Genomic DNA, 25,353 nt, shown 5'->3' with positions numbered 1-25,353 from the left:
ATGGGCTTTTGAGTCTATTCTGGTGTTAACTTGGAGGAGGGGAACTCGAGTGATGGAAGTGATGGTCGGGAATAGGTGGGGACAAACCCCACCATCAGATGCTGACCCCAAACAGAGGAGACAAGGATGAGATACGTCAAGAAAGAAAAGTGAAGAAAGAACTTGATATCACTATGAACTGTCCACCGAAGATCCAGTCAAACTCCATCCGAAAATCAACACAGGGGGTCATGACATCGTTAAGGGGGCGGGTTAAACAAGCACGACGAGAGCGGCAGATCATATCACTCGCGACCTAGAACACGCAACCGCTCTTTAATCAGATCCACCTCTTTGTCCACATCCATTGCGGCCCTCTTCGCCACTTTTTCGCGGTCTCCGTCCTTCAACAAAACCGATCGGTACTCCCCATCACCATCGGGGGCGCCAACAGTCACCCAGACGAACTTGGATCCGTGGACCCCGGTCTGTGAACGCTCTTGGACGCCCTGCCAGAACATTTCAGGCGGCACGGACCCATCAGCAGTGGTGCTTTTGGCCAAAGGACGACCACCTAGCCGACCGTGCTTGATCCACCCTTTCAGAACATCTTGGATGAAGCTAATCTTTTGGACGAATGAATTGGCGTCGAGGATATCGCGAATTCGGTCCTCAACCGAATTGGCAGAGCCACCATTGGCAATGTTGAGGAACGTCGCTGCTTCATCCGAGGCCACTGCACGAGTATCAAATCCGGCGGGATGCATTTTACCCTTCGCGGAGAAGTAGCGGGCCGCCGAGGGCGAAAGATGGTAGAAGTCAACCCAAGGTGAGGAGCTGCGAGTACGACCGGGTGAGATGACGAGCTTGGTGTGATCGGGAAAGTTGAACTGGAAGGCACCATCGCCGAAACCCCAGATGCCGACGTTCCCAAGTCGCTGGTAGAATTTGATGAATTGACCGTTCGTATGGGCCGAGACTTCATCATTCAGACCTTCATCGCCATGTCGACCAAGGGACCCGATCATATATTTACCGAATTGGTCGACCAACTTGATGCGCTTGATCTTCTCGGCATCTGCTCTATCAATGTCCGAGCCGCCGCTGACACGCAACTTCATGACTCGGGCGCTCTTAGCGTCAAACAAAGATGGGGAGACGTAGGACCTGCGGATGCCACGACATCCCAGGAGATCATCGTCGTGATTTTCGTAAAATTCCACGGGATTGCCATTGCGAGGGATCAGCTGGTCTGCCTCGGAGTACGGGATGCCCTTTCCTTCCTCGCTGTCTACACTGCGCGCCTTACGACGAATGTGTCTTTCCCCATCGCGCACCAGAACGCTCGTTGCGGGTTGGCCGTTCTCTCCTCGGAAAACACATCCCACGCTTCCATCGTCGAGAACATAACCAATGCCGTAGCGGTTGGTGTAGTCCACCCATTTGATGACGTACGCATGTGGCTGTTTTCTTGAGCTACCGCGACGTCGAGCAGGAGCGTGGCTTATCAGGTTAGATAACATCAGACGAATATCGGTGTTGACATCGCTGAGAGATGTTCCAGGCAGGAGCTCGCAGAGATCTTCTTGATGGAAAAGGGGACTCAGGCCAAGGCTGGAACGAGCTCTCTGTGATCCTGTCTTGCTGTTTGAGCGGGCGAGGCCCTGCGAACTAGACTTGGAGCTTTGATTTGACGCAGAAGCCATTTCCATCGGAATGTCCCTTGGCCGCTCAGCTCTTTCTGCAGTAATCCTTGGGTCTTGCCGCGCTAGTGATCGCAAAGATGGCTGGCGGACTATTGTTCGAGGATCTTCCGGCCGAGAAGATGAGAGGGATTCAGGGATAGAAGGAGATGGCCCTTGTCCGGCGGCCTCTAGTCTTCGAGATTGCGATCGCGTTTTGCCATATGTGAGACCAGACGGGACGCTGGTAGGTTTCGTCAATTGCGGCGCCATAGTCTCTTTCAAACTGGGAGCGTTAGAAGCGGAAACCATTCTGCGAGTACGAATAGGGCGTTCGGCCAGGCCGCCCGAAGGTGCGTCAGTGGCAGCTAGCAAGTTTTCGGACTCCCTGGGGTCGCGGTAAGGTCGTGAGGAAGACTCGGGCATTCCAGGAGCTCTGCGAACAGAGTCCATTCCCGGGCGTGCTTGTTGCCGAAGAGTCGCGGCATGGTTCTGTCCCTCCATTTTCCGTTGCTGTGCAGCAGCAAGCGCTGCACTGGTTCTGGTCGTTGCCAATGGGTTGGGACGAGAAGACACACTGCGTTTGGATAAAATGCTACTATCAAGGACAGACTCTTCTGTCCGGATTGCCTTCCTTGAGCTGTCCATCAAGCACCAATCGCCGTCATAATCATGTGGCCATCGATACACAAAGTCATCTGGCAAAGGAATCGTCGGGCGCAGACCTCTGGAATCCTCGGTTTCACATTCGGAGTACGCTGATTTCGAACAGTTCCTACCCACAGATTTCCGAGCTGTCCCATCAGGCTTTCGTCCCACACCACACAAGGAATAGAAAGCCGCCTTGCATGAATGGTACCGTTGGCTTGGGTCATCCACTTGATACACATAGGCGCGTAACTTCTCATCAGAATCTAAGCCATAACCCCGGATCATCGCATCACCACGAGGGGAGGCATCTTTCAGCCAGATCGGTTTGTTGAAGCGGCAAGCGGGATCCAGTTGGCGAGGAATGCAGCCATCATACATGCTGAAGAATGGATGCTCAACAATGTCATCGGGATCAGGTCGTTCTTCATCCACAAGGTTCAGACAGGCGCTAACGAGGTCTTTCGCCTCGTCGGGTATATAATTGTTGTGCTCTGATTCCTTGGGCCAAACGTATGTCAGGCTTCGTACTTTCTTGTAAATTTCTTCTTGAGTTTTCGATTGGAACGGCGGATAACCAGTTAACATTGCAAAACTGATTGAAAAGTTAGCGCACTCAATTTAAGCCGAGCAATAGGTCTTACCAAATAACACCAAGTGACCAGATATCGACTTTTTGGGTGTGACCACCTTTGCTTTTATCAAGTACTTCTGGTGCGATATAATTGGGCGTTCCGCATAACGTGTTCCGTCGCTTTGCGTCCTTGTCGGACAAAATTATTGCAGCCAGTCCAAAGTCTCCAACCTTGAGGTTCATGTTGTGGTCCAAAAACAAGTTTCCCATCTTTAAGTCGCGGTGGGCCACGAACCGTTTGTGTAGATACTTGACAGCCGAGCAGAGCTGAATCATGAATCTGCGCACCTCCGGCAAGCTGAGACACCTTCGCTTTCGAACCATATCCATCACTGAGCCGTTCGGACACAGCTCGAGAACAACGTATGTGCTTTGGCCGAATGCGAATGCGCGGAAGAACTGAACAATAAAAGGGTGTCGCATCTTGGAATGAATTTGGAGCTCCGTTCGAAACTGCCATTGTGATTAGCGCTTCCTGTAGAAGACTTTTTTCGCAACTCAGCTCACCTTCTCCTCCATCTTTTTCTGTGGCATGTGCGATTTCACAACTTTCATTGCGAATACTCGATTATTGCGCGCTAATGTGCCTTCGTAGCATACAGCAAATCCTCCCTTTCCCAGGAAACCGCCAATTGCGTACCGCTCTGATCCATCCTCAGGCTCGGTGACTATTGACGGCGGCGGATCGGCATGGTTCTTCGATGTGGAGGGCTTTGGCGCAACACCAGCAGCATTTTTATCGTGTCTTTCACCCATCTTCTTGTCTACCACAGGCTTGGGCTTTATCATCTGATTTGTGCTGCGCGGGGACAGGGCCTCCATTATTAATCGAATCGACGTTTTCGCGGTCGGCGAGGAGATTAGGATGATCGCAATAGGTCTCGGATGTCACAATCTCGCAAAAGAATACCAGGCATAAAGTTCATGAGTAAATCAAAATGTTGATTGGTTGTGCAAACGGGGGTATCAAGGTACGGCAAGCGGGTGATCCCTGTAACGATCAGATGGTTAGTACTGCACTCCCCAGCAAACCGAGTCGGGGACGACAAGTACAAGCAGGGACAGAACACACCAAAATTCAAAGCGCTGAAGAAGCAAAAACTGTACAAAGCTCGCACAAAACGACAGGGCGCAACTCGACCGCGAGTTGTAGTGGGGAAGAAGCTAAAGTGAAGAGTCGGGCCATAATAGTTTTCCTGATTGGGAAATCGATAAACAGTGGTTGCCAAGTCACCTGACCGTTTGATGTCACGTGTCGTGGCACGCTGAATAGTTTCGGGTTGGCTTCCAATGGTGTTCAAGATGGGCCATTTGAGATCGTCGGTTGATTTTCATGGTCAGAAGTAGTATTTGCATGCTTGTGTAGAACTGATGGGTCGACTTCAATTAGGATGTAGCTTTTTTCCCAGGAATGATACATATTGCATCACCCGTCTTGATCGCTAAAACATATTTTATCTTGACGATCACTCACCCCATTCCATTGATGAACGAAGGACGATTGACAATTTTATCTGTCACGGAAAAATTGAGCTCCAGTATAACTCGGCTCAACCAAAGTAATCGGCATGATGTTACAGCCAGGATTAGGAGATCCGTCGGCCTCTATGTTACTTGGGCAGCCTGAGAGGCCTTTTCCATGATCAATTCCCAACTTGAAAAAGTTTAGCGCGCAGTGTGGCTTTCTATCCATATTTTGCATGAATATGACGACTCGGGCCTGAATTTGGTCGTGCCGGTAAACTCATTGTGACTATGCGCGTCGTAAGGAACACATGAAGCAAGGTGGTGGCCCTCACGGTCTTTGAATATTGCTCGGGCACGCTAAAGATCATACAGAACCTCTTCACACCAGACTTTATTGCGTAAGCAGCAGGATTCGGCTTGCAGGAGTGTAAACGGACTAACCGTGTTTGTCGTGGGCCGCATTTCTCGTCTCATATTTTACTTGACTGCTGCAATCTGGCTTATAACGAACCGCTTTTGCTTTGCGTTACTGGACCTGACACGGCTTGTTGTGACTTATGGGCATTCTTCTCCATTCTCGCTCTGCCTGTCTTCTTTTTTTCTCCTCAAACCTTCGTTCTGCAATCTGTAAAATGAGCACTCTACGATTTGTCTGTAAAACTATGGTGAAGTGTATTATGGCGATCTCTGCACACGTCCTCTGAGGCTCTTATATTTTCTTTGAGGAAGAAATTTCGTGTAGGCATAGAATGAGAGTATTATTATGGTGAGAACCAAGGTGGATGCATCCTGAGGCACGCAGACCCCGTGTAGCTGGCTTGATTTTACCAGATTATCTCTATTCTCTTGATCATACATGGGAAGACCCGCTTCTTCACCGCTTTTCACTCGAAGGATTATTTTTGGTGAGAGGAGAACAGCATAGAGCAAATCAAGACTTGCCGTAAGAACTGGCCTGATCAGAGATTGTGCTGAAATCCAGGGACTCTCTCAGGTGGCGAGGCGGAAACGTAGATTATAGTGATGGTATTGGATATACTTGGCACCAATCAGCTCGCATGGCTTAGTTGGTAAAGCGCGTGACTAGTAATCACGAGATCCTCGGTTCAAATCCGAGTGCGAGCATTTGTTTTTTTCTTGACTTTTCTTGCACTTTTTTTTAAAAAAGCGAAGAGGAGAAATCCCTGATTTCTGCATCGATGTCCTGGATTACCATCCTAGTAGCTTCCGATCAAAATCGAGTGTGAAGATACTCATTTCCTTGAGGCATGGATGAACGGTTGGGTAATGCATCAATGGTTTCTAAGCCCACCTGGCTGACTCACCACGTTAAGCCGCAGCGCGGGTGGGGACCGCCCCGAGGCGGTGCCTGGAAGAACATCACGGCGCGGGTTTTGACCTGAGTCAAGTTCGAGGCAACTTAGCTCGCTCGCCCATCATCTGCACAGCATGTCGCTTACACTCAAGCTGTCCTCGCTTGCGATCCGCACCCTCTCAAAACCTATCGCCGTACGTTCAACTACCTCGTCTCCATACAAGCCAGAGCTAAGCTGACAGCTTGCAGAACCAAATTAAAGCCCAGGCTCGCGAACATGAGCGCTTTCGCCATGTGTGCGTATCAATGGCACAAGCCCTTCACCGCTTCGACATGCGTCTTCGACTAGGTTCCATTCGCGACTCGAGTGCTTCACAAAGACAAGCTGCCGCCGAGGCTGAGGTCAAAAAACATGCCACGACAAGCCCGACTGTAAAAACACAAGTGGAAACCAAGGCCGAGGAAGAGGCTATTGAAAAAGCCAAGAAGGCAGCAGAGGAAGCAGCGAAGCCCCGTCATTATCGCATTCGACCCTTGTCCGAATCGAAAGCGATCGAGTCCGGCGCCAACTTCATCAGCGAGACTTTCTTGTTCATGGTAGCCGGGGGATTGATTCTGTTTGAGTCATGGAGGTCGCGGCGCAAGGAGACTACGCGCAGAGACGGGGTTGAGGAGCGACTGGCCGAGCTCGAGCAGTCAGAGAAGACTGCGATCCAGGCACTAGTGGCACTGGAGAAAGAGCTGCTGGCATTGAAGGCCAAGCATGGCGAGTTGCCAAAGCCTGGACATCGAATTTTGCCTCGCGAGGTATGGGAGGCTCAACCTGAATCCGAAGAGCCGGCCGTGAAGGAGACTTGGTGGACTAAAGCTACGTCCTACTTCTCCTTTGGACAAAGTGCCTCCACGACAGCATCAACAGCTCCTGCCACCCAAGATTCACATTCCACGGACACAGAACAAATTGGACAGCCAGCTGCTCCGGCAGGTCATACTCAACCATCTGGGATCAAGAGCTCATAAGACAATTGCTCAACAAGCCAATATTTAAATTCCATGCATTGCTAGCGATTGTTTTTGAACATTGATATGAGGCAAGTTGTCTCTATGCCACCTGGCTACCAGGTTACTCATGAAGAGTAGGGGCAGTACCTATTTCAAGGATCATTGACCCTAGTCAGTAGCTCTTGAGTCAACCGGTCTGCTGCTGCGATCGCCCCGTGATACCCTCTCCTACTCCAATCCTCGCAAATAGATTTTTTTTCTCATTGTCCTTGCATTGCATGTCTCCACTTTTATCACTCATCTAATTCTTATCAACATATCGTTCTGTTTTTCTAGTAGCTCAGCCGTAAGTACTGGTGCTGTTTTGATTTAGATATGATTCCCATAGTAATCAGATGCACACAAGGCGGAGAGCAATACATATTTATGCATCAGTCTGCAGGGCAGAGATATTCATCGATCTGGATTCTGTATAGTCTCACAGATAACAGCGAAAATGAAACATATAGTACACTGGGGCGTGCAACGGCATTCATCGGGTTAGACCTTACATTGGGGGCTCGCCACTTAGGTGACCACAGGCCTCAAGAACGGAGACTATGAACGCACACAGGGACAAAAACAATTTTGGCGCCTAATGAGTGACAAAGCAACGAGCCTTACGCAAGGCCCGGGCGCTTACGAGCCCCTTCGGGCGTCAATTTGCCATTCGGGATCCTCATGCCGAATGACGTCGGTGCTTCTATTTTGAACTGCGGCTCCAGCCACAGCTGGCTACGTTGCTTTTCAAGAGATACGCAATCTCTAAGGGTAAAAGGCCCAAGGAGAACCAATAATCGTTGGGTTATTGACGGATGGAGACCAAAATGCCGAAATAACCGCCCCTGAGGTAGCGGAGACCCTGGTGTGGCGCAGTCTCCCCAAAGTGTTTGGTGGGTTTGCGCGTTGTACGTAAGTCCGGCTTCCGCTTTCCCAAGTGTTCCCTAGTGAGATTGACATCTAGTCATTCCAATTACCTGTCCAGGCCTGCCTTCGTTTACACTTGGTCTACCTCATATCGCCTGGGCGCGAGACACACAGAGGTCGACAAAACATGGTGAGTCAACGCCCCAAGAACGATCCGAGCGGGGAGAGACTGACCACCCCTCGTGCGATTCTAGGGTCAATCACGACGCCCCGTAGGCGGGGAGAAGAAGAGTCGCTTCGGGCGCAACAAAGCAGTCGGCGACGTCGGTGACGGCCGTCAGACTGGCAAGGGTCAGATCAAGAAGGCCACATTCGAGACCTCCAAGAAGAAGGAGATCGGTGTGTCCGACCTCACCCTGCTCAGCAAGATCTCCAATGAGGCCATTAACGAGAACTTGAAACTTCGCTTCCAACATGGCGAAATTTATGTAAGGGAGCGCCGTCGCATGCGGACTGCGGGATTGCGGTGCGCGGACCAGGACACGGGCTAACGATGTCATACAGACCTATATCGGACATGTGTTGGTGTCTGTCAACCCATTCCAAGACTGTAAGTGGTATCAGCGACGTCGCAAGTCGTGGATCAGCTCACTAATTTGCGACTTACTAGTGGGCATTTACACTGATAAGGTACTCGACTCCTACCGCGGCAAGAACCGCCTCGAAGTCCCTCCCCATGTTTTCGGAGTCGCCGAGTCGTCATACTACAACATGAAATCCTACAAGGACAATCAATGCGTGATTATTTCGGGAGAGTCTGGTGCTGGAAAGACGGAGGCCGCTAAGCGGATCATGCAATACATCGCGAGCGTTTCCGGCGGCAGCGACTCGTCAATTCAACAGACCAAGGACATGGTGCTTGCTACAAACCCTCTACTGGAGTCCTTCGGTAATGCCAAGACTTTGCGCAACAACAATTCGTCACGATTCGGCAAGTACCTGGAGCTGGAGTTCAACGCCAATGGTGAGCCGGTGGGTGCCAACATCACGAACTATCTATTGGAGAAGACCCGTGTCGTGGGCCAAATTATGAACGAGCGAAACTTTCATATTTTCTACCAATTCACCAAGGGCGCGCCGCAGAAGTACCGCGATAATTTCGGTGTCCAACAGCCGCAATCCTACCTCTATACAAGCCGATCCAAGTGTTTCGATGTGCCTGGAGTCGATGATGTAGCCGAATTCCAGGATACACTTGATGCGATGAAGATGATTGGTATGACCGAGGCGGAGCAGGATAACGTTTTCCGCATGTTGGCGGCTATCTTGTGGATCGGTAACGTTCAGTTTAGCGAGGATGATTCGGGCAATGCGTCTATTGCAGATCAGTCCGTGGTGGACTTCGTCGCATACCTGATGGAGGTGGACTCTGCCCAAGTCAACAAGGCCTTTACATTTCGACTAATGGAGACCTCGCGCGGAGGTCGCCGGGGCTCCATCTACGAGGTTCCGCTCAACACTGTTCAGGCTTCGGCTGTTCGGGATGCTATGGCCAAGGCGATTTACTTCAATCTGTTCGACTGGATTGTCGGGCGCGTCAACCAGTCTCTGACTGCCAAGAGCTCTATTGCCAACTCAATCGGTATCCTGGATATTTACGGATTCGAAATTTTCGAGAAAAACTCATTCGAGCAGCTCTGCATCAACTATGTCAATGAGAAGCTGCAGCAGATCTTTATTCAGCTGACTCTGAAGGCAGAGCAGGATGAGTATGCTCGCGAGCAGATCAAGTGGACCCCAATTAAGTATTTCGATAACAAGGTGGTGTGCTCATTGATCGAGGACAAGCGACCTCCTGGTGTTTTCGCTGCGCTGAACGATGCTTGCGCAACTGCGCATGCTGATTCTGGAGCGGCCGACAGCACCTTCGTTGGAAGGTTGAACTTCCTTGCTCAGAACCCCAACTTCGAAGGTCGCCAGGGCCAGTTCATTATCAAGCATTATGCCGGTGACGTGAGCTATGCAGTCGAAGGAATGACGGACAAGAACAAGGATCAGTTGCTAAAGGACTTGCTGAACTTGGCCGGATCTAGCAGCAACGAGTTCGTTCACACACTCTTCCCCAACCAGGTTAACCAGGACGACAAACGACGCCCTCCCACTGCCGGTGACAAGATCAAGGCATCCGCCAACGACCTTGTTGCTACTTTGATGAAGGCACAGCCTTCATACATCCGAACCATCAAACCCAACGACAACAAGGCTCCTAAGGAATACAATGAGGGCAATGTCCTGCATCAGATCAAGTACCTGGGTCTGCAAGAGAACGTACGCATTAGGCGTGCCGGTTTTGCATACCGTCAGAGCTTCGATAAGTTCGTCGAGCGATTCTATTTGCTGTCACCAAAGACCTCCTATGCTGGTGACTACACCTGGACTGGCGATTCGGAGTCTGGCGCCAGGCAGATTCTGAAGGATACCAGTATACCCGCCGAGGAATACCAGATGGGTATTTCCAAGGTCTTTGTCAAAACTCCTGAGACCCTCTTCGCACTTGAGGCCATGCGCGACAAGTATTGGCATAACATGGCTATTCGTATTCAGCGTGCTTGGCGCAACTACCTACGGTACCGCATTGAGTGTGCTATCCGGATTCAGCGCTTCTGGCGCCGTATGACCGGAGGAATGGAATTCATCAAGCTACGCGACCAGGGACACAAAGTCCTTCAGAACCGCAAGGAACGTCGGAGGATGAGTCTTCTCGGATCCCGGCGCTTCCTAGGTGACTATCTCGGTGTGGCCAACGATGGCGGACCCGGTCAGATGATTCGCAATGGCGCGAACATTAACAGTAAGCCATTATGCGTCTTCATTGTGTTCTTCAACTAATCCTTTGCAACAGGCTCCGAGGAACTTCTCTTCTCTTGTCGTGGCGAGGTCTTGATATCCAAGTTCGGTCGTTCTAGTAAACTGGCACCTCGCATTCTTGTCCTGGTAGGTCTATTGCCCATCATTGTTGGACTTTGCTAACTTGCCCAGACCAACCGTCATGTCTATATTGTAGCCCAAAGCATTGTCAACAACCAGCTTGTCATTTCATCTGAACGCACCATCCCGATCGGCGCCATTAAGGCTGTCAGCACGTCTAACCTAAAAGATGACTGGTTCTCGCTGGTCGTCGGTGCTCAGGAGCCCGATCCTTTGCTCACCTGTGTCTTCAAGACTGAGTTCTTCACCCATTTGTCGAATGCCCTTCGCGGTTCATTGAACCTCAAGGTTGGCGAAAGGTGAGTACAGTCCCAATGTCTAGGACTTCAAGTATTAACAAGCTTTAGTATCGAGTACAACAAGAAGCCCGGCAAGCTGGCCCGTGTCAAGGCTGTGAAGGACCCCCAGGCTGGCAATGTCGACTCCTACAAGAGCAGTACAATCCACACTAGCGCCGGCGAACCTGCCAGCTCTGTGTCTAAGCCCACTCCTCGTTCCAGGCAAGTGGCTGCCCGACCTGTCACCTCAGGCAAGCTCCTTCGACCGGGTGGTCCTGGTGGTGGACCGTCGAAGCTGTCTGCTGCTGCCCGAAAACCTCCCCCTGCCGCTCAGCCCTTGCCGCAGTCCACGCCCAAGCCTGCCGCTCAACCGCGCATTGTCCCTCAACCTGTTGCGAATGTTGCTGCCGCACACACTCGCAACCAGTCTTCGGGCTCTGTGAGAGCCCCACCCCCTCCTCCCCCGACTGCACCTGCTGCCTCGAAGAAGCCCACTGCCAAGGTCCTGTATGATTTCAACAGCGACCGGGCGAATGAGCTGTCCATCCGAACCGGCGAGATCTTGCAGATCGTCTCCAAGGAAGGAAATGGTAAGTTAGCATAGAAAACCCCTCAGTATCAAAGAATCAAACTCTAACAGATCCAGGCTGGTGGCTATGCATGAACACCACAACCTCTGCTCAAGGCTGGACTCCCGAGGCTTATCTTGAGGAACAAGCGACCGCTCCTCCACCCAAACCCACCCCTCCGCCTCCCCCAGCTGCACCTCGCGCAACCCCCCAGCCCCGTCCCCAACGGCGCAGCCAGCGTCGCCGCCGCGAAATCCAAGCCTGCCCCTCCCGCACCTCCGGCCAAGCGACCCAATGTGGCCGGCCGCAAGCCTGCACCTCCTCCTGCACCCCGCGACAGCGCTGTGAGCATGAACTCGGGCGACTCATCCGGAGCCAGCGGACGCGGCACACCAAACAGTGTCTCGAACGCCAGTCTAGCAGGTGGTCTTGCGGAAGCTTTACGCGCGCGGCAGAGTGCCATGCAAGGGAAGCATGACGATGATGACGAGTGGTAGATACACCCGGGGGGTAAGGATAGATGCGCAAGTCGGTAGTTGTTCCGTTTCTGCGCTTAGCGTTACTAGTCCCTTTTTGCTTTTTATTTTTCTCTCTTCGTTTGTTTCCAAAAGAGACCCACGGCATGTGCATTCAGTATGGGTTTGATGATGATGATAGGTTCATTTGAGTCATTTTACTTGTTGGATCATGGTGCTGGCGGTTCTACCGTTTTCACTTTTTACATGGGTTTTAAAACAGTGTTAAAGAAATTTTGATATACACACCGTTCTCAAATTCATTGGTTTCATGGATTGTTATTCCGTCACATGCAAATGCATTATGTTTCAGCTACCGTTCTGCCATTTAAATCAGATCGATGGGACAGGCGTTGAGATGGTTAGGCATAGAAGTCATGGCACCGAGTCCAATCTAGGACAGGAACTTGCTGGCCAGGCTCATCAAGCCACTGGCACCACCCGTACCACCAATACCACCACCACCACTCTTCATGTACATCTTCAAAGCCATCTCGGCAGCATTGTTGATAGCAGACTGCTTGTCACCGGACTGAGAATATAACCCGCATTAGCAAAACACCCTCCACCTGAATCCATCCACAAACAGCTCGGGAAAAACTCACCATGTTAGCTCCATTGTTAGACTTCTCATCCCACAGCTTTCCAGCCTGAGCCATTGCCATCCCTATCAACTTATTCTTATCCATACCGCCATCACTGCTTCCGCCACCCGTAAACATCTTCAAGGCCTGCACAGCAGCACCCGCACCAACAGTGCTCGAGTCATGAGTCTGGCCCTCATCATTGCCACCATTGTACATAGCCTGGTGGGCCTGCACGGCATGCTGCTCGTCGAGCTCCCCCCGAGCTAGCGGATGAAGCGCGGCCCTGGATGAAAGAGAGCGCATTGGAGAAGAGGTCGCTGTTGCCGCTGTCGTGGTGCGAGGCGTGTTGGGCGGCGGCGGAGAAGTCGTCACCGCCGGAGTAGGGCTCTGAGCCTTGGTAGCGCGTGTCGCGGTACTCTTGCTGGCCTTGATCCTGGTGGCCGTGGTGGCCTTGGTTGCCGTAGCCTTGGCCCTCCTCACGGCCATAGCCCTGACCCTGCTCCTCGCGACCACCGTATCCCTGACCTTCGTTGCGGCCGTATCCCTGGCCTTCATTGCGGCCATAGCTTTGGCCCTGCTCTTCACGGCCATAGCCCTGGCCCTGGTTGCGGCCCGAGAAGTCGTTGGACTGGTCGTAGTAGTTGTCTCCGCCTCGGCCGCCGCCGCCGTACTCGGACCGGTCGTTGTTGGAATTGTATTCGTTGTAGGACATTGTGGATAGATCGATGGATACGGCTAGATGGATGGAAGAAAGAAAGAACAAGGAAAAGAAGTGAGATGAGGGGGGTTGGGGGTTTGTCTATTATGGAGGGGTAGTTTTAGCTACCTATGATTTGGCTCGATCGGGGCGGGGCTGAGCTGAGCTGGTCCCACTTCAGATCGGGTCGATTGCTTGTTTTTTTTTTTTTTTTTTTTTTGGCTACGGGGCTGTGTGTATAGAATTGTCTAGAGTGGCGTACAGATGGTGCGAGTCATGCTGAGCCACCTACATGAGGCATAGGTGCAGAACAGAGTGTCACCTCGTAGACTTGCGCGTAGATTGATCAACAAGGATGTGGAATTTACATCCGAGCTCATGTTTTGCCTCCCTCTAGCGCTGTTGGGAACTGGGCACTACGCCACCTCCATATTTAGCTCCAATAGTTTCGTATTTCAAATATTAGATACAATAGCCTTCTCTGAGGCGTATATTAGGCAATTAGTAATTAGTCAGGGGTATTTAGACTTCGATACAACATTACGGCCCGTGCGGGACCTCAGGCCAGGCATCAACGCCATCGAGCAGAACCATGCCCATTCCCGTATGAAGATGGGTTTCCATATGGCAGTGCAACAAGAAGGCTCCAGGATTCTCAACATGGTATCGGATCGCCAGCCAGGCGACACCGTTCGGCGCAGTAACGAAAGTATCGCGATAAACCGGAGTCTCCAAGAAGTCCGCCGTTGACTCTTGCAGAGCCTCGTCAACAGAGCTCCAGTTGAAGTTACCCATGCCGGATCCGATCAAGAAAGCCTTGTTGGAATGCTTGTGCATAGGGTGCGGCGGCTGGAGCTTCGTCGGCTCCGGAATGGCAAGCTGGAAGACGATATCCACCCAGGTATCATTCATCGTCTCAATCTTGAGAGATGAGTCCAAGCCCGGCGCCTTCCGGTTGTAAAGAGCGGGTTCTATGACAGCGAGGTCGGCCGGGAGGAAGGTTGTTCCATCCAAAGTCCACTCCCAAGATGAATTGATGCGTCCAAGAGTCAGGAGATGGAAATCATTCGCCTTGGCGGCTGGCAGGATGGGAGGATACGGGGGAAGGTGATGAGTGTCAAGCGTGATCACATCGGCCGTGGTGTTGACACCGCCGTAATCGATGTACGGGATCGATTCGCGCGGATTACTCTCGCAACCCTCGTATGTCACGTTGGCATAGCCAGAGATAACCTGATTACCATTGCCGGCAACGCGCATCGTATAGCTCGCATGTTCTTTATCTAGCTTGATCATGACGGAGTACCGCTCGCCATTGTAGATGGGAATTGAATGCGCGAGCTGGGGCTCGATGTAGCGACCGTCGACCTCGTAGACGTACATGGGATGTTCATCGATCGACACAGCAAGGGCCTTGAGACCGGCCGCGCTGATGAAGTTGAAACTTGCCCATTTGGCCTCAGGATCGACCGTGAAGCCGGTCATGGGGCCGACGCTAGGTTCACAGCCCGAGTTCAGACCACCAGGCAGGGCTTCGGGGTGGTGTTCCCAGTCGCCTTGAACTACACGCATGAATGGATCACATCTGCTTTCTGTTAGACCGATAGAACAAGCACGAACAGAAAAAGCTTACCCTCTGTCAGTCAGTGGGTCGGTGATGACTGCTCGGACTTGTGGCGGTTGCAGAGCAGTCAGTTCTTCCGAGGATTTGCAATAGATTGATCCTCTGCCATTAACAAGCACACTATCTGAGCAACTGGTATAGTCAGTATCGCTATCCGAGAGAGCACGCATGCAGTGCTTACAAGATGTCATAGCCGGAGTATTTCAAGGCATCCATGTATGCATCGGATGTCAAGTGGTCCCAGTCGGAGAGTATCACCAGCTCGGCGTTTTCCTGCGCTTTAGTCATGGCCTCAATGTCATCGGGATCATCAGATATCATGGAGAATGGCGTCTCTCGATCGGCAGATGGTCTATAACGGCGTTAGAAGGTCCACCGAAGAGGAGATATCCCGCATTGTGGATTGCCATTTATATGCTCGCACAAACTGGAGGGACCCTCCGTGACGATTCAAGTCAGGAATAGACTTACCGAATCCGAATAGGCCCGTACAAGCCATCCATGATTCTAGACATATCATGGGAATGATACCAGTATGTACCATAGGTATTAGCTACCCACTTGTATCGATAGGTGGCACCAGGCAAGATCGCCCACTGCGACAGTCCAGAGACACCATCAGACCAGGGCGTTCCCTTTTGCCTAGAAGCAGGCCATTAGCCAGGCACAAAACATCGGAGAAAGGACTAACGAACTCAATTCCATGGAAATGAATCGACGTATTAAACGGCATATGATTCGTAACATCAATCTTTTTAAATTAGCCACCATCCATAATGCCCCATTCAGGGCTCACGGAGAGACAAAAACAAACCGTTACTTCATCTCCCTCATCAAACACCAAAGCTGGACCCGGGAATTGATCATTAACAAAGATCATGTCCCTCTCCATGCCATTTGGAGCACCCCGTTGCCACGTAAGGTCCAACGAGAATTGGACCTGAGCGGCCTGAACGAGTGCAATGAGCTCCACGAGCGGAATTAGCCATTTGACGCGCACCATGTCGAAGAGTCGAAGAGTCGGTGGTTGGCAAGAATTGATGTGGCCCTGGTGGGAAATTTATGTAAGGTCCGGTTTCCAGGCGCATACCTGTGACGCAAGGGAAGCTGCGGGTTCGATTGTTTACATTCCAGGAGTCTCGAAAAGTCCCGAATCGGGAACAGCATGGTCCATACGTCAACCTCTGCTCCGTCATTGGAATGGAGCTTCCAAGGGTTCGGGTTTCAAGCCGACGAACCAAGGGCGGCTCCAATGGCTGGTTTCGGTAATAGGTGCAAATGCTCGACCTGTTTTCAGGCACTACCAAGTGGGAAACCTAGGCACTGGAATGAAACAAATCGAAAAAAAAGGTGGGAGGGTAGTAGACTTTATACAAAATGCCTCGAATAAAAAAAAAGATAGAAAAGAGGAAGACGGGAGTGTAAGACAGCCAACAACACCAAGCCCAGGGTATCAGATGCAAAATAGAAATAAGAAAGCTAAAGAATGAACGCATCGTGCTGCTCATCCGACAAATTGCGCAAGAATCTCAAGCGACGCTCCCTTTCACTCAAGACACACCTGTCATCTCCATCCAACTCATTCTCGCGCAACCACTCATTTGGTAGATCAGTTAACCCGAATGAGCTGCCCCATTGGCAGCGCTCATACTGCATGAACCCGCCAAAATGGGGATCGGTGTTCGCAACCCAGACGCACCCGCCATCGGGCGCATAATCAGCACCGCCGATCTCGCCGAAGAAATCGTGGACTTGGCGACTTTGGAAGAGCTGGGCGTCGACGATGGAGATACGGTCCGCGGGTTCGCAGCAAAGGAGAGTGCGGGGGCCACCGCCAACCGGGGAAAAGCGGAGGGAGCGATAGCCGGCAACATCGGAGTCAATGGTTTCCAGAGGTTTCCAGGTACGTGCGTCCCAGATGATGAGCGTTTTGTCTTGGTTGCTTGTGGCGATGTGGCGCATGTCGGGCGACCAAGCGCAAGCGAAACCGAAATCGCGGTGGCCGCGGAGTGGGTGCACAGGCCGGCCTGTGTCGGCTTCAATGACCCATGCTTCTGGGGAGTCACCGATCACAACGCGAAGGCGACTATCTGGGGATGTGGCGGTACAGTTGATCGGGCGGGAAAGTTCTTGGTCGGAGAGGAAAATGTTGGTTTCACAGTCAAGGACGCGGAGATGTCTGTCATTGGAGGCGAAGACGCAAATGGGAGAGGGGCCGGTGCGGCTAGGGATAATATCGACGTGGTTGGTAATGCCGTCGTTGAAGTCGGGCGTAACGAGGCCTTTGGCGCCAGAGCCTTCTGCGTTGGAGGAGCGTAATGCGTACTCGCCACAAAACCCGCCTGCCATGGTGAGGCCGTACGCTGACTTCATGCTGGATATCTTGACCGCGTTGAGAAATCCTGATTCTGGGCATGGCCGGGAAAGGTCAATGAGACAGCGCAATTCGTCAATTTGCGGAGTCCACGCCTGGACCTTGGATCGACTGGCGAAATGGACAGTATTGTAAGAGGGCACCGACATCAAATTGCGGAGCTGGAAATGCTCAATAGATGCTGTGTGCGCAGTGTGCATTGCTTTCTCGCGGAAGTAAGTTTCATCTGCAGGAAGCCGCTCCGCGCCCCCCATGCGCGTGTAATCGAGATTGTGATATGAGGTGTACCAAGTATCACGAAGGTGACGAGCGGTCGAACGCTTCACTTTGAGAATCTCTCTCCACGGAATTTGTTGGAGATCATAGAAATCGCGCTTAAGGTTAGACGGTCGTTCGATATCCAATGCGGGTTTCCAACCCATCATCTTGGCGAGTGGGCGTATCTGTGCAGGAGGTCTGCTTTCGGCGTGGAACCCATCGTATATGAGATTGGTTTGGATCATCCAGCGTTGAATAAACTCGTCGACGGTCAAATTTCGTTCGTAAGCTATGTCAGTTAGCACACTGCCTTAACTTCAGCCGGATGGAAATGCGACATACTAGCTGTGTGAACGATAGTCTCAGGATGCACTTCAGGCTGGTCTTCGCTTGGAGGAAATGGGCCCGGTCCCGGGTTCGCAGGCGTTTGCGGCAAGCTCGGGTTTGTCGCACTGTAGTTGACAGTGGCGTAAAACTCGTCAAGGTTGACCTCATTCATCCCAGGAGAACCAGCGCGAGTGTATGTTGTATGTCGCCAATGATAGAATTCTTCCTCGTCCGGGTAAAATTGAATCAGATTTTCCAGGTCGTCATCTGGATCGGTCAATGGCGATTTGTGGTCCCCTTCAAAGACATGTTCAAAATCGAGGGCATTATCTCTTGACATGTCGTCATCTTCACTATAACAATCGCTCACGGCGGTCGCGATATCATGCGAAGGAGCGGCGCGCTCAATCAGTTGCTGCACGGAGATGGCCATATTCAAGTCACTAGCTTCGCTAACAATATGCGGTCCAGGCGAGAAGATCACTGGCTCGGCAGGCACACTCTCTCGGACGAAAGAAGCCGCATAGTCCATCCACCTCGAATTTGGAAACTGGGGGCTATCATCCTGAAAAGTCCGCAACGCGCCGCCGGTCATGGCATGGACCACCTCGTTCGTCAGCAAGGAGCCGCTCTCCTCATTGACGGCGCCGGGATACTGCGCGACAGCGGCGAGAGCCGCAACTCCAACATTGTGTAAGCGTTGGTCTTCCTCGGAAGCCACAAAATTTCTAGTCGGAGCAAGCGTATTGGCACTCATAATGTCCAAGTTCATGGCAGAAGCGTCATCACCAAAAGCAGGTGACCCGCCTCTGAAGGTATCTGACGAAGAACTATTCATATCCCCGGGATAAGCCGTTGACCTCGAGAGTTCACATGACCCATGACGTACGCTGGGATAATCCGTCCGAAAGGTAAAATCGAAAGTGAGTAAGTCGTTGCCCCTGCTCATCGCCCTTCATAGGGAAGCTCAGTCCCGCCGGAGGAAAATGTCGACTAACGGGAGAAAGAGCGCACAGCCAAGAAGCTCGTCGATTGCGACGAAGATGCTAGGCACGAGGCGAGTTCAAATTCAAGGCACCAAGAAAGGCCATATATCATGTGTGATTGGTGGCAGGGGTTGTGAGGGCAGCGCGGGATCTTTGTCCGTGGTGAGGGATGCAAGATCCTCGTGTGAAGTTGAACGGTCGGCGTCGCAGCTGACTCGCAAGTCTCCGCGTGGGCCGGCGCTCCAAAGGTAATGTCGTAGCTGCAGGCAGAACAGCAATGCTTCGAAACGCGGTTGGCGTCGGTGAAATCAGAGCGCAGAGGCGTTGCGATGAGGGGGAGGGGGAGTTAAGTTCAACCTACGAACCGTCTGAGAGATGGGAGGACCTCCGTGTCTGCCTGTGGGCCCATAAAAACCCGAAGGGGGAAGGTGATGGGACTGAACACGGGTAGACCGTTTTTTGGGGCTAGCGCGGTGTCAGCACCCCGAGACGCTCGAGCGCAGCAACGTGTAGAGCAGATCGGTGATCTGATTCTAGGATCAAAGCGAGGCTGATAAGCGGGATGCGAGATGACGAAAGGGGAGCGAGAAGTGGGGGGGGAGTGGCCAAGCACAGCCGGCGCTTCACCCGTATGAGTGGCAGTGCGGTGCAGGGCAGAGCACAGTAGAGGTGAGCACTTTCAGGGTTCTTGAGAGAGTTGGAGTTGGAGGGACATTGAAAGTAGCTGTAGATGTGATGAGACGTCGAGGGATTGGGTTGGTGCCCAAGTTGCCCTTTCCAAGGTTCCCCGAGGTCCCGGAACTCCGGATTTAGTCAGCCTTCACACGCATCTAGACCAACTAGGAAATCCAGGGGAAAGGAAGTTAGGAGAAAGAAGTTAGGAGGGGATAGTTTAACATAGTGACAGAATACAAGAAATTGATGTGTATGATCCGAAGCCCCTGTAGGTCAGCTCTATTGGGAGTCTCTGCATATGCAGCGCATCTTCCCTGTCATTTCTGGGCTTTTCCCTTCTGGCGCCTTTCTCTTGCCGCTTTTGAGGTTAACAAGGAAATCATTTCAATGGTGCATAAGGACTTTTTTACCCCAGTCACCTCTTTCGAGACAAGCTGCTAATTACCTTGCAAAGACTCTTTCTACTCTATCTCAATGTATCATTAAGGTAGTTCTGAACTACGCCCGAGAAAATAAGCCGTGGCTACCTAACATGGAATATCCAATCCAATTCATCAAACCATTTCAATGATGGGAAACCAACAGCAAATTGTTCAAGTATGAGACTACCCAGGCGCAGTCAATACTAAGAACTTGGCAGATGAGGTTGAGTGTGCAGAGAAAGCTGCAATACGCAGAATGAGACATCCATACCATCTTCATCTAGCAGTACTAGTGATTGACCCCACTCCAACTCTGTCCTCATCCAAAAATACACTAGGGGTTTTCTTAGACTCGGTGGATGACTCATGAAGACAGCGAATGACTCACGATCAAAGCATGCCCTTTCCATGCATCTATAACAATTTCAAGCCTCGTTCTACCCCTCGTGAAATTAGCTAATCCATCTCTTATGTGCTATACTTCATCCCGTAATACCCAAATTCCCAAAATCAAGCCGAATCATCCAACATTTTCTCGAGAGGACAGACAACATGGCAACCTGCAAAAGCGTTCCAGTGATTATCCCAAAGGATGGCTCACTGACAAACGTTATGATCAAGGACATCATCAGCACCTTTTTCACCAAGGAATGGCCCAGCGTTGATCCGGACACGCTCAATGTCACATACAAAACCGGATATGCAAACACAAATTGCATAGTTGAACGACCATCTTCGAAGGATGAAACACATTCAGAACCTCTCAAGGTGTTCCTCAAGATCAACGGTGAACTTGATGGAGAAATTGCGGTTTTCAAGCACTTGGTTCCCAATAAGCATGAAGAGGCACGCCTATGCTATGATTACGGTCATTCAGGTCATGGTGCTAAGCTCTACGGTCTCTTCCAGACACAGGACGGTGCTTTCGGAAGGATTGACGAGTTCTTGGATGCACGCAACTTGGAGCCAGAAGATGTGGAAGACGCAGATATCCGAGCCGATATCGCACGAGGGTATGCCATTTTCCACGCCATGGCAACACAACGAGAGAAGAAACCTATTCAACTATATTATGATACAATTACCGAAGAGCTTACAAAGTATCATAAGATGGACAAGTTAAAAAAGCTAGCCCAGGAAGGAGGCGTTCCTCTGGACGAGCTTATTGATTATGACTTTGTGTCTAAGATAAAGCGAGTCACAGAGAGGTTGGAATCTATCGGAGCAAAAAAGGGATGGTGCATACACGATGTTCAGTTCATGAATGTGATGGTGAAGAATAACTTCCAACAAGGAGAAAGCAAAGTCGTTTTCATAGATTTCGAATTCGTCTTTCAGAATTACCGAGCGATCGACATTGGGGGGCACTTCATGCAAAAGATGTTCAAGTGGTTTGACAAGGAGAGCCAAATTGCCAACTGCCGACCTTACACCGAGGATGAGAAGAGACACTTTTGCGAGGAATATGCAAAGCAATGGAACGAGACGACTGGGGACTCAGATACAGGGGAACAGGTCTTTGTCGAATCCGAGCTAGGTTTTATGCTGGCTATTACGTTTGATATCCATAATATGCTCTGTTTCATGGATCAGGATAACGACAAAGACCCGCTGAGCCTCCTGGGGCTCAACAAACTGTTTGAAGAGTTTGTCAGTCAGTACAACAAGCTTGGCCTGGGAAGCTAAGTGAATCCTGGCTAGTGTAGCATTATCCCAAATACTTGAGTCTTTCCCTTCCATTTGAATCCGTAGGTAGTGACGCTGAAGTCCACCTCGCACCAGTACTCGAATTACTCGTAGAGCAACAAGCGACGGTGACTCAATAATCTCAGTCAGGCAGAAGTTTCTGCCTAGAGACTACAACCTCTGCATTCTAACAAGCTTCTGTTATCTTCAGCTCTTGTGACTCGCTTCATGAAAACCTCAAGCGCCTACTACTTAGTCCTTCATCCTACGGTTGTTCGTCCGGAGCGCCAATCATGATTTGTGCCGGCTATGAAACTAAGCGGCAGTGGGCGGCTGGAGGCGGGTAAGTTGAAAGGCCCGGGTATCTTGAGATAGTGGTGATGGCATCGTCCGCTTTGAGCCGCAGAATATATAATTGTAAGATTTTCCTCAATCGCGATTGAAAAGAGTATTGCAAGTAGTGTCGAAGCTTCGAATCACACCTTCTAAACACTATCTTACCATGGGATCAATCTCAGAAGCTCCAACCAAGGTGCGGGTGGGTTCGATGTTTTCAACCCTTCCTGAACAACCGCCCGACGGGCCTTTTGCAGTGAATGCTGCATACAAGCAAGATTGTAACCCGCAAAAGGTCAATCTGGGAATTGGAGTGTACCGGGATTCTGATGGCAATCCATGGCCCCTACGAGTAGTTCAAGAGGCCGAAAAGGCGCTTTTCCAGGCCAGCGATATCCACAGACATGAATACCTGGCAATTCAAGGGGACACAGACTTTCTCTCACTAGCGGCCGATCTAGTTTTCGGATTTGACGACTATGAAGAAAGCTCGATGCACGATGCCGAACGACTCCGAGAGCGGGTCGTATCTATTCAAACCGTGTTAGGGACGGGAGCGAACCGACTCGGTGCGGAACTTCTAGCCCGAAACATTCGACCGGGGTGCGTGTGGATTCCGAAGCCTACATGGGCCAACCACTACATGATCTGGGACCTCGCAGGTGTGCCAAAGAAGGAATATCCCTACTACGACTCCACATCCAAGGCTTTCGACTTCGATGGAACATTCCGCACACTGTCTACACATGCGAAGGCCAATGACGTGGTGATTTTGCATGCATGCGCCCATAATCCTACCGGTGCCGACCCTTCAAAAAGTCAATGGAAACTGCTAGCTCAACTATGTAAAGAAAAAGGTATCATCCCCTTCTTCGACCTGGCCTACCAAGGGTTCGCTTCCGGTGACGCGAAGAAAGACGCTTGGGCCGTGCGGCACTTTTTCCATGATCTGGACCAGGTCGAGTTTTGTGTCGCGCAGTCATTTTCGAAGAATTTCGGATTATACGGCCAGCGAGTGGGTGCTCTACACGTGGCACTCTCTTCAAAAGCGCCGAAGGACGTTTCCTCAAACCTGCTAGGGAATTTATGTCAGTTGGTCCGTGGGGAGTATTCTATGGCGCCAAGGCATGGCGCAGAAATAGTCAAGACTGTGCTTGGAAGCAAAGAACTGCGGAAAAAGTGGCTAGAAGACCTCACAACGATGAGTGAGAGAATCCTGCAAATGAGGCATGCACTTTTCGACGAATTGGTCAAATTGAGCACACCCGGAGACTGGAATCATATCATCAATCAGGTACGATCCACCGATCGCTCAGCAGACCTTATTTTCAGGGACCTGACTAATATCATGTCAGATCGGCATGTTTACCTACATCGGCTTGACTCCGAGTCAAGTCAGTGCCATTACAGAAAAGCATCATATCTACATGCTCAGGTCTGGCCGGATCTCTATCTCGGGGTGTAAGTCTCTCCAATAAAGTGGCAAATATCTTTCCCGATCATACGCTGATAATACGACTTAGTGAATGAGACCAATGTTCAGTACGTTGCCAAGGCAATTGATGAAGTCGTGCGCACAGTGGATTAAAGGGCCGGTCCCGCAGCTGTGGCCAAGAGCGTCATGTCCGCTTGGCCGTACCTAGTACATCAAGTGGGCATGATTACATATCACAGTAGCAGATAGAGAAAATAGAGATTTCAAAGTGGTCACATTTACTAGTGATCATCATTCTCAATTGAACAGAATAGGTAGATCTGATTTGAATTTGGTTTCACACCGTCTTCCACTCCTCGGTTCAACTTCTTTAGAACTAAGTACAATGGAGCTCTCCCCCATCGTGTGAATGGCAGTGCTTTATTGGTCAGCATCCGATTTCTTAGAACTCGATGGAAAAAGGTCATTGCTTACAGCAGGCGCATCAGACGTCGTCGAAGGCGACTCAGTGGCAGTCGATGCGCTCGATACCTGATCTGCATTGGCACCGGCATCGGGCTCATCGGAGTCGCTGTCCTGATGTTTTTGCTGGGTGCCCGGACATCCTGCGCCTGGAACAGCAATGTCATACGCATAAGCCTCCAGTGCAAAGTATTGAAGTGTCTCCGAGTCATGTGTTGACAAACTGGCATTCGACGTCGCTAGGTCGATGACCTCTTCGTATCCGTCCGCAAAATGTTCGATCCAGGCTTGTCCTATAGCCGGAACATGATACAGGCGATGAAGAAGATCAGACGCCCAGAATGTATTGGTCTCGGAGCCAGAAACGGTGTACCCCAAAGCACACATGGTGGAAAGAGATCGACGGGTCTCGTAACTCAGGTCGCAAATCACAGTCTCATCAGTTGCATTTTCACCTCGCCAGTGTCCTGCATATCCTGTCGACAGATGAACCCGATCAGCATGTGAATTCTGTTTTCTTTTCAAAGAGCAGGTTTTCATACCTTCAAGGTCACAGTTTCCGTCAGGGTTGTCACAGCGAAATAGAACATCTTTCTTGTCGCCATTGACCACGATGTCAAAGGCACCAATCGATTTCATAGAGGGGCTGTTGCCAAAATACTTCCGGTAGATGTGGCTTTCATTACGCCATCGTAAGATGTGAGATTTCGCATGCTCAGCTAGCGAAACTGCCTCATTCAAGCCCAGAGCTATCTGCCGACGCTGAGTTGCGTTACAACTCGAGTGAATAGGAAATTCATTGACAGCACCTGCATTCCAAGGTGTGACTGCTGTCTGACTGAAGGGCGGAGACGTATTTTCCCCAGTTCGACCTGGAGCAGGTAGCGCAGCTGCCAAAGCTGCAAAGAAGAGGATAGGACGAAACATGTTCATTATTGAAAAGAAGTTTTCTACGTCCATTTCGATTGCGAAGATGAGCGTAAATACTCGTCTTCTCGCCTTCGATACAGAGTGGTGCCAAGAGCCAAGAAAGGACCCTGCGAGCGCAGTTATGGGTGTATTATCTTGTCAATCCCGTCCCACCAATTTTTATACCAATGGCCGTCGAGCAGGGCAGACGGTTCTCATTAATTCCAAGGGCCAAGAGCGGAGGAATTGCGCCCAGGGGATAGAGGTAATGGAAGCAAGTACCTTGAGGAAAAAATATCAAACGAACGAGTGGCTGTGCGCCGGAGGAATTGACATATGACGAAGGCAGCAAGCTAGACGAGCGGTATACTCTTGGCCTTGGGGCACCTTGGTGGTGCGACCATCACACAGCCTCTTTTCCAAGTGTGTTCCAATTTCAACCATTCTGGGAATCCAGATTTCGGATCAATGGATACTGGATTTTTCAATTGCCTAGTGGAGACCCAAGAGATCACGGAAGTGAAAATTGGCGACTTATATGTACAGTCACGGCAAAAAATCGAAAGATCGGACGGAAACCTCTGGGAGCCAC

At 50.9% G+C, this 25,353-nt stretch overlaps 9 protein-coding genes across 9 annotated transcripts; 4 read left to right on the top strand and 5 right to left on the bottom strand.

The window, feature by feature from the left end:
- Positions 1-284: 284 nt before the first annotated feature.
- On the bottom strand, positions 285-3,765 carry N7477_005097 (CDC5/polo family serine/threonine-protein kinase; the record flags this gene model as incomplete). Its single annotated transcript, XM_056966760.1, has 3 exons — positions 285-2,904; positions 2,954-3,396; positions 3,451-3,765. The coding sequence occupies 3 exons, from the start codon at positions 3,763-3,765 to the stop codon at positions 285-287; spliced, it is 3,378 nt and encodes a 1,125-aa protein (XP_056823541.1).
- Positions 3,766-5,859: 2,094 nt separating this feature from the next.
- N7477_005096 (OPA3 family protein) lies at positions 5,860-6,745 on the top strand (the record flags this gene model as incomplete). Its single annotated transcript, XM_056966759.1, has 2 exons — positions 5,860-5,919; positions 5,975-6,745. 2 exons carry the CDS (start codon positions 5,860-5,862, stop codon positions 6,743-6,745), a joined length of 831 nt encoding a protein of 276 aa, XP_056823540.1.
- Positions 6,746-7,820: 1,075 nt separating this feature from the next.
- On the top strand, positions 7,821-11,965 carry N7477_005095 (class I myosin myoA; the record flags this gene model as incomplete). The annotated part of the gene is made up of 9 exons (XM_056966758.1): positions 7,821-7,823; positions 7,888-8,121; positions 8,198-8,243; positions 8,304-10,484; positions 10,536-10,627; positions 10,673-10,920; positions 10,969-11,489; positions 11,546-11,549; positions 11,599-11,965. 9 exons carry the CDS (start codon positions 7,821-7,823, stop codon positions 11,963-11,965), a joined length of 3,696 nt encoding a protein of 1,231 aa, XP_056823539.1.
- A 412-nt stretch (positions 11,966-12,377) lies between these two features.
- On the bottom strand, positions 12,378-13,282 carry N7477_005094 (uncharacterized protein; the record flags this gene model as incomplete). The annotated part of the gene is made up of 3 exons (XM_056966757.1): positions 12,378-12,515; positions 12,589-12,822; positions 12,872-13,282. The coding sequence occupies 3 exons, from the start codon at positions 13,280-13,282 to the stop codon at positions 12,378-12,380; spliced, it is 783 nt and encodes a 260-aa protein (XP_056823538.1).
- A 525-nt stretch (positions 13,283-13,807) lies between these two features.
- On the bottom strand, positions 13,808-15,894 carry abr2 (laccase abr2; the record flags this gene model as incomplete). Its single annotated transcript, XM_056966756.1, has 6 exons — positions 13,808-14,852; positions 14,901-15,023; positions 15,073-15,243; positions 15,363-15,533; positions 15,587-15,642; positions 15,706-15,894. The coding sequence occupies 6 exons, from the start codon at positions 15,892-15,894 to the stop codon at positions 13,808-13,810; spliced, it is 1,755 nt and encodes a 584-aa protein (XP_056823537.1).
- Positions 15,895-16,370: 476 nt separating this feature from the next.
- On the bottom strand, positions 16,371-18,622 carry N7477_005092 (WD40 repeat domain-containing protein; the record flags this gene model as incomplete). The annotated part of the gene is made up of 2 exons (XM_056966755.1): positions 16,371-17,812; positions 17,866-18,622. 2 exons carry the CDS (start codon positions 18,620-18,622, stop codon positions 16,371-16,373), a joined length of 2,199 nt encoding a protein of 732 aa, XP_056823536.1.
- Positions 18,623-20,485: 1,863 nt separating this feature from the next.
- Positions 20,486-21,619, top strand: N7477_005091 (putative choline kinase; the record flags this gene model as incomplete). The annotated part of the gene is made up of 1 exon (XM_056966754.1): positions 20,486-21,619. The coding sequence occupies one exon, from the start codon at positions 20,486-20,488 to the stop codon at positions 21,617-21,619; it is 1,134 nt and encodes a 377-aa protein (XP_056823535.1).
- A 502-nt stretch (positions 21,620-22,121) lies between these two features.
- Positions 22,122-23,543, top strand: N7477_005090 (putative aspartate aminotransferase; the record flags this gene model as incomplete). The annotated part of the gene is made up of 3 exons (XM_056966753.1): positions 22,122-23,249; positions 23,311-23,416; positions 23,479-23,543. The coding sequence occupies 3 exons, from the start codon at positions 22,122-22,124 to the stop codon at positions 23,541-23,543; spliced, it is 1,299 nt and encodes a 432-aa protein (XP_056823534.1).
- A 267-nt stretch (positions 23,544-23,810) lies between these two features.
- aspf2 (major allergen Asp F2) lies at positions 23,811-24,779 on the bottom strand (the record flags this gene model as incomplete). The annotated part of the gene is made up of 1 exon (XM_056966752.1): positions 23,811-24,779. One exon carries the CDS (start codon positions 24,777-24,779, stop codon positions 23,811-23,813), a length of 969 nt encoding a protein of 322 aa, XP_056823533.1.
- Between the last annotated feature and the right edge of the window lie 574 nt (positions 24,780-25,353).

This window comes from Penicillium maclennaniae, assembly GCF_028827695.1.
Source record: "Penicillium maclennaniae strain IBT 15551 chromosome Unknown utg000004l:1.0-3007600.0:1.0-3009580.0, whole genome shotgun sequence".
NCBI lineage: Eukaryota > Fungi > Ascomycota > Eurotiomycetes > Eurotiales > Aspergillaceae > Penicillium > Penicillium maclennaniae.
The sequence above is the reverse complement of the archived record's forward strand: the minus strand, read 5'-3'. Positions and strand labels throughout refer to the sequence as shown.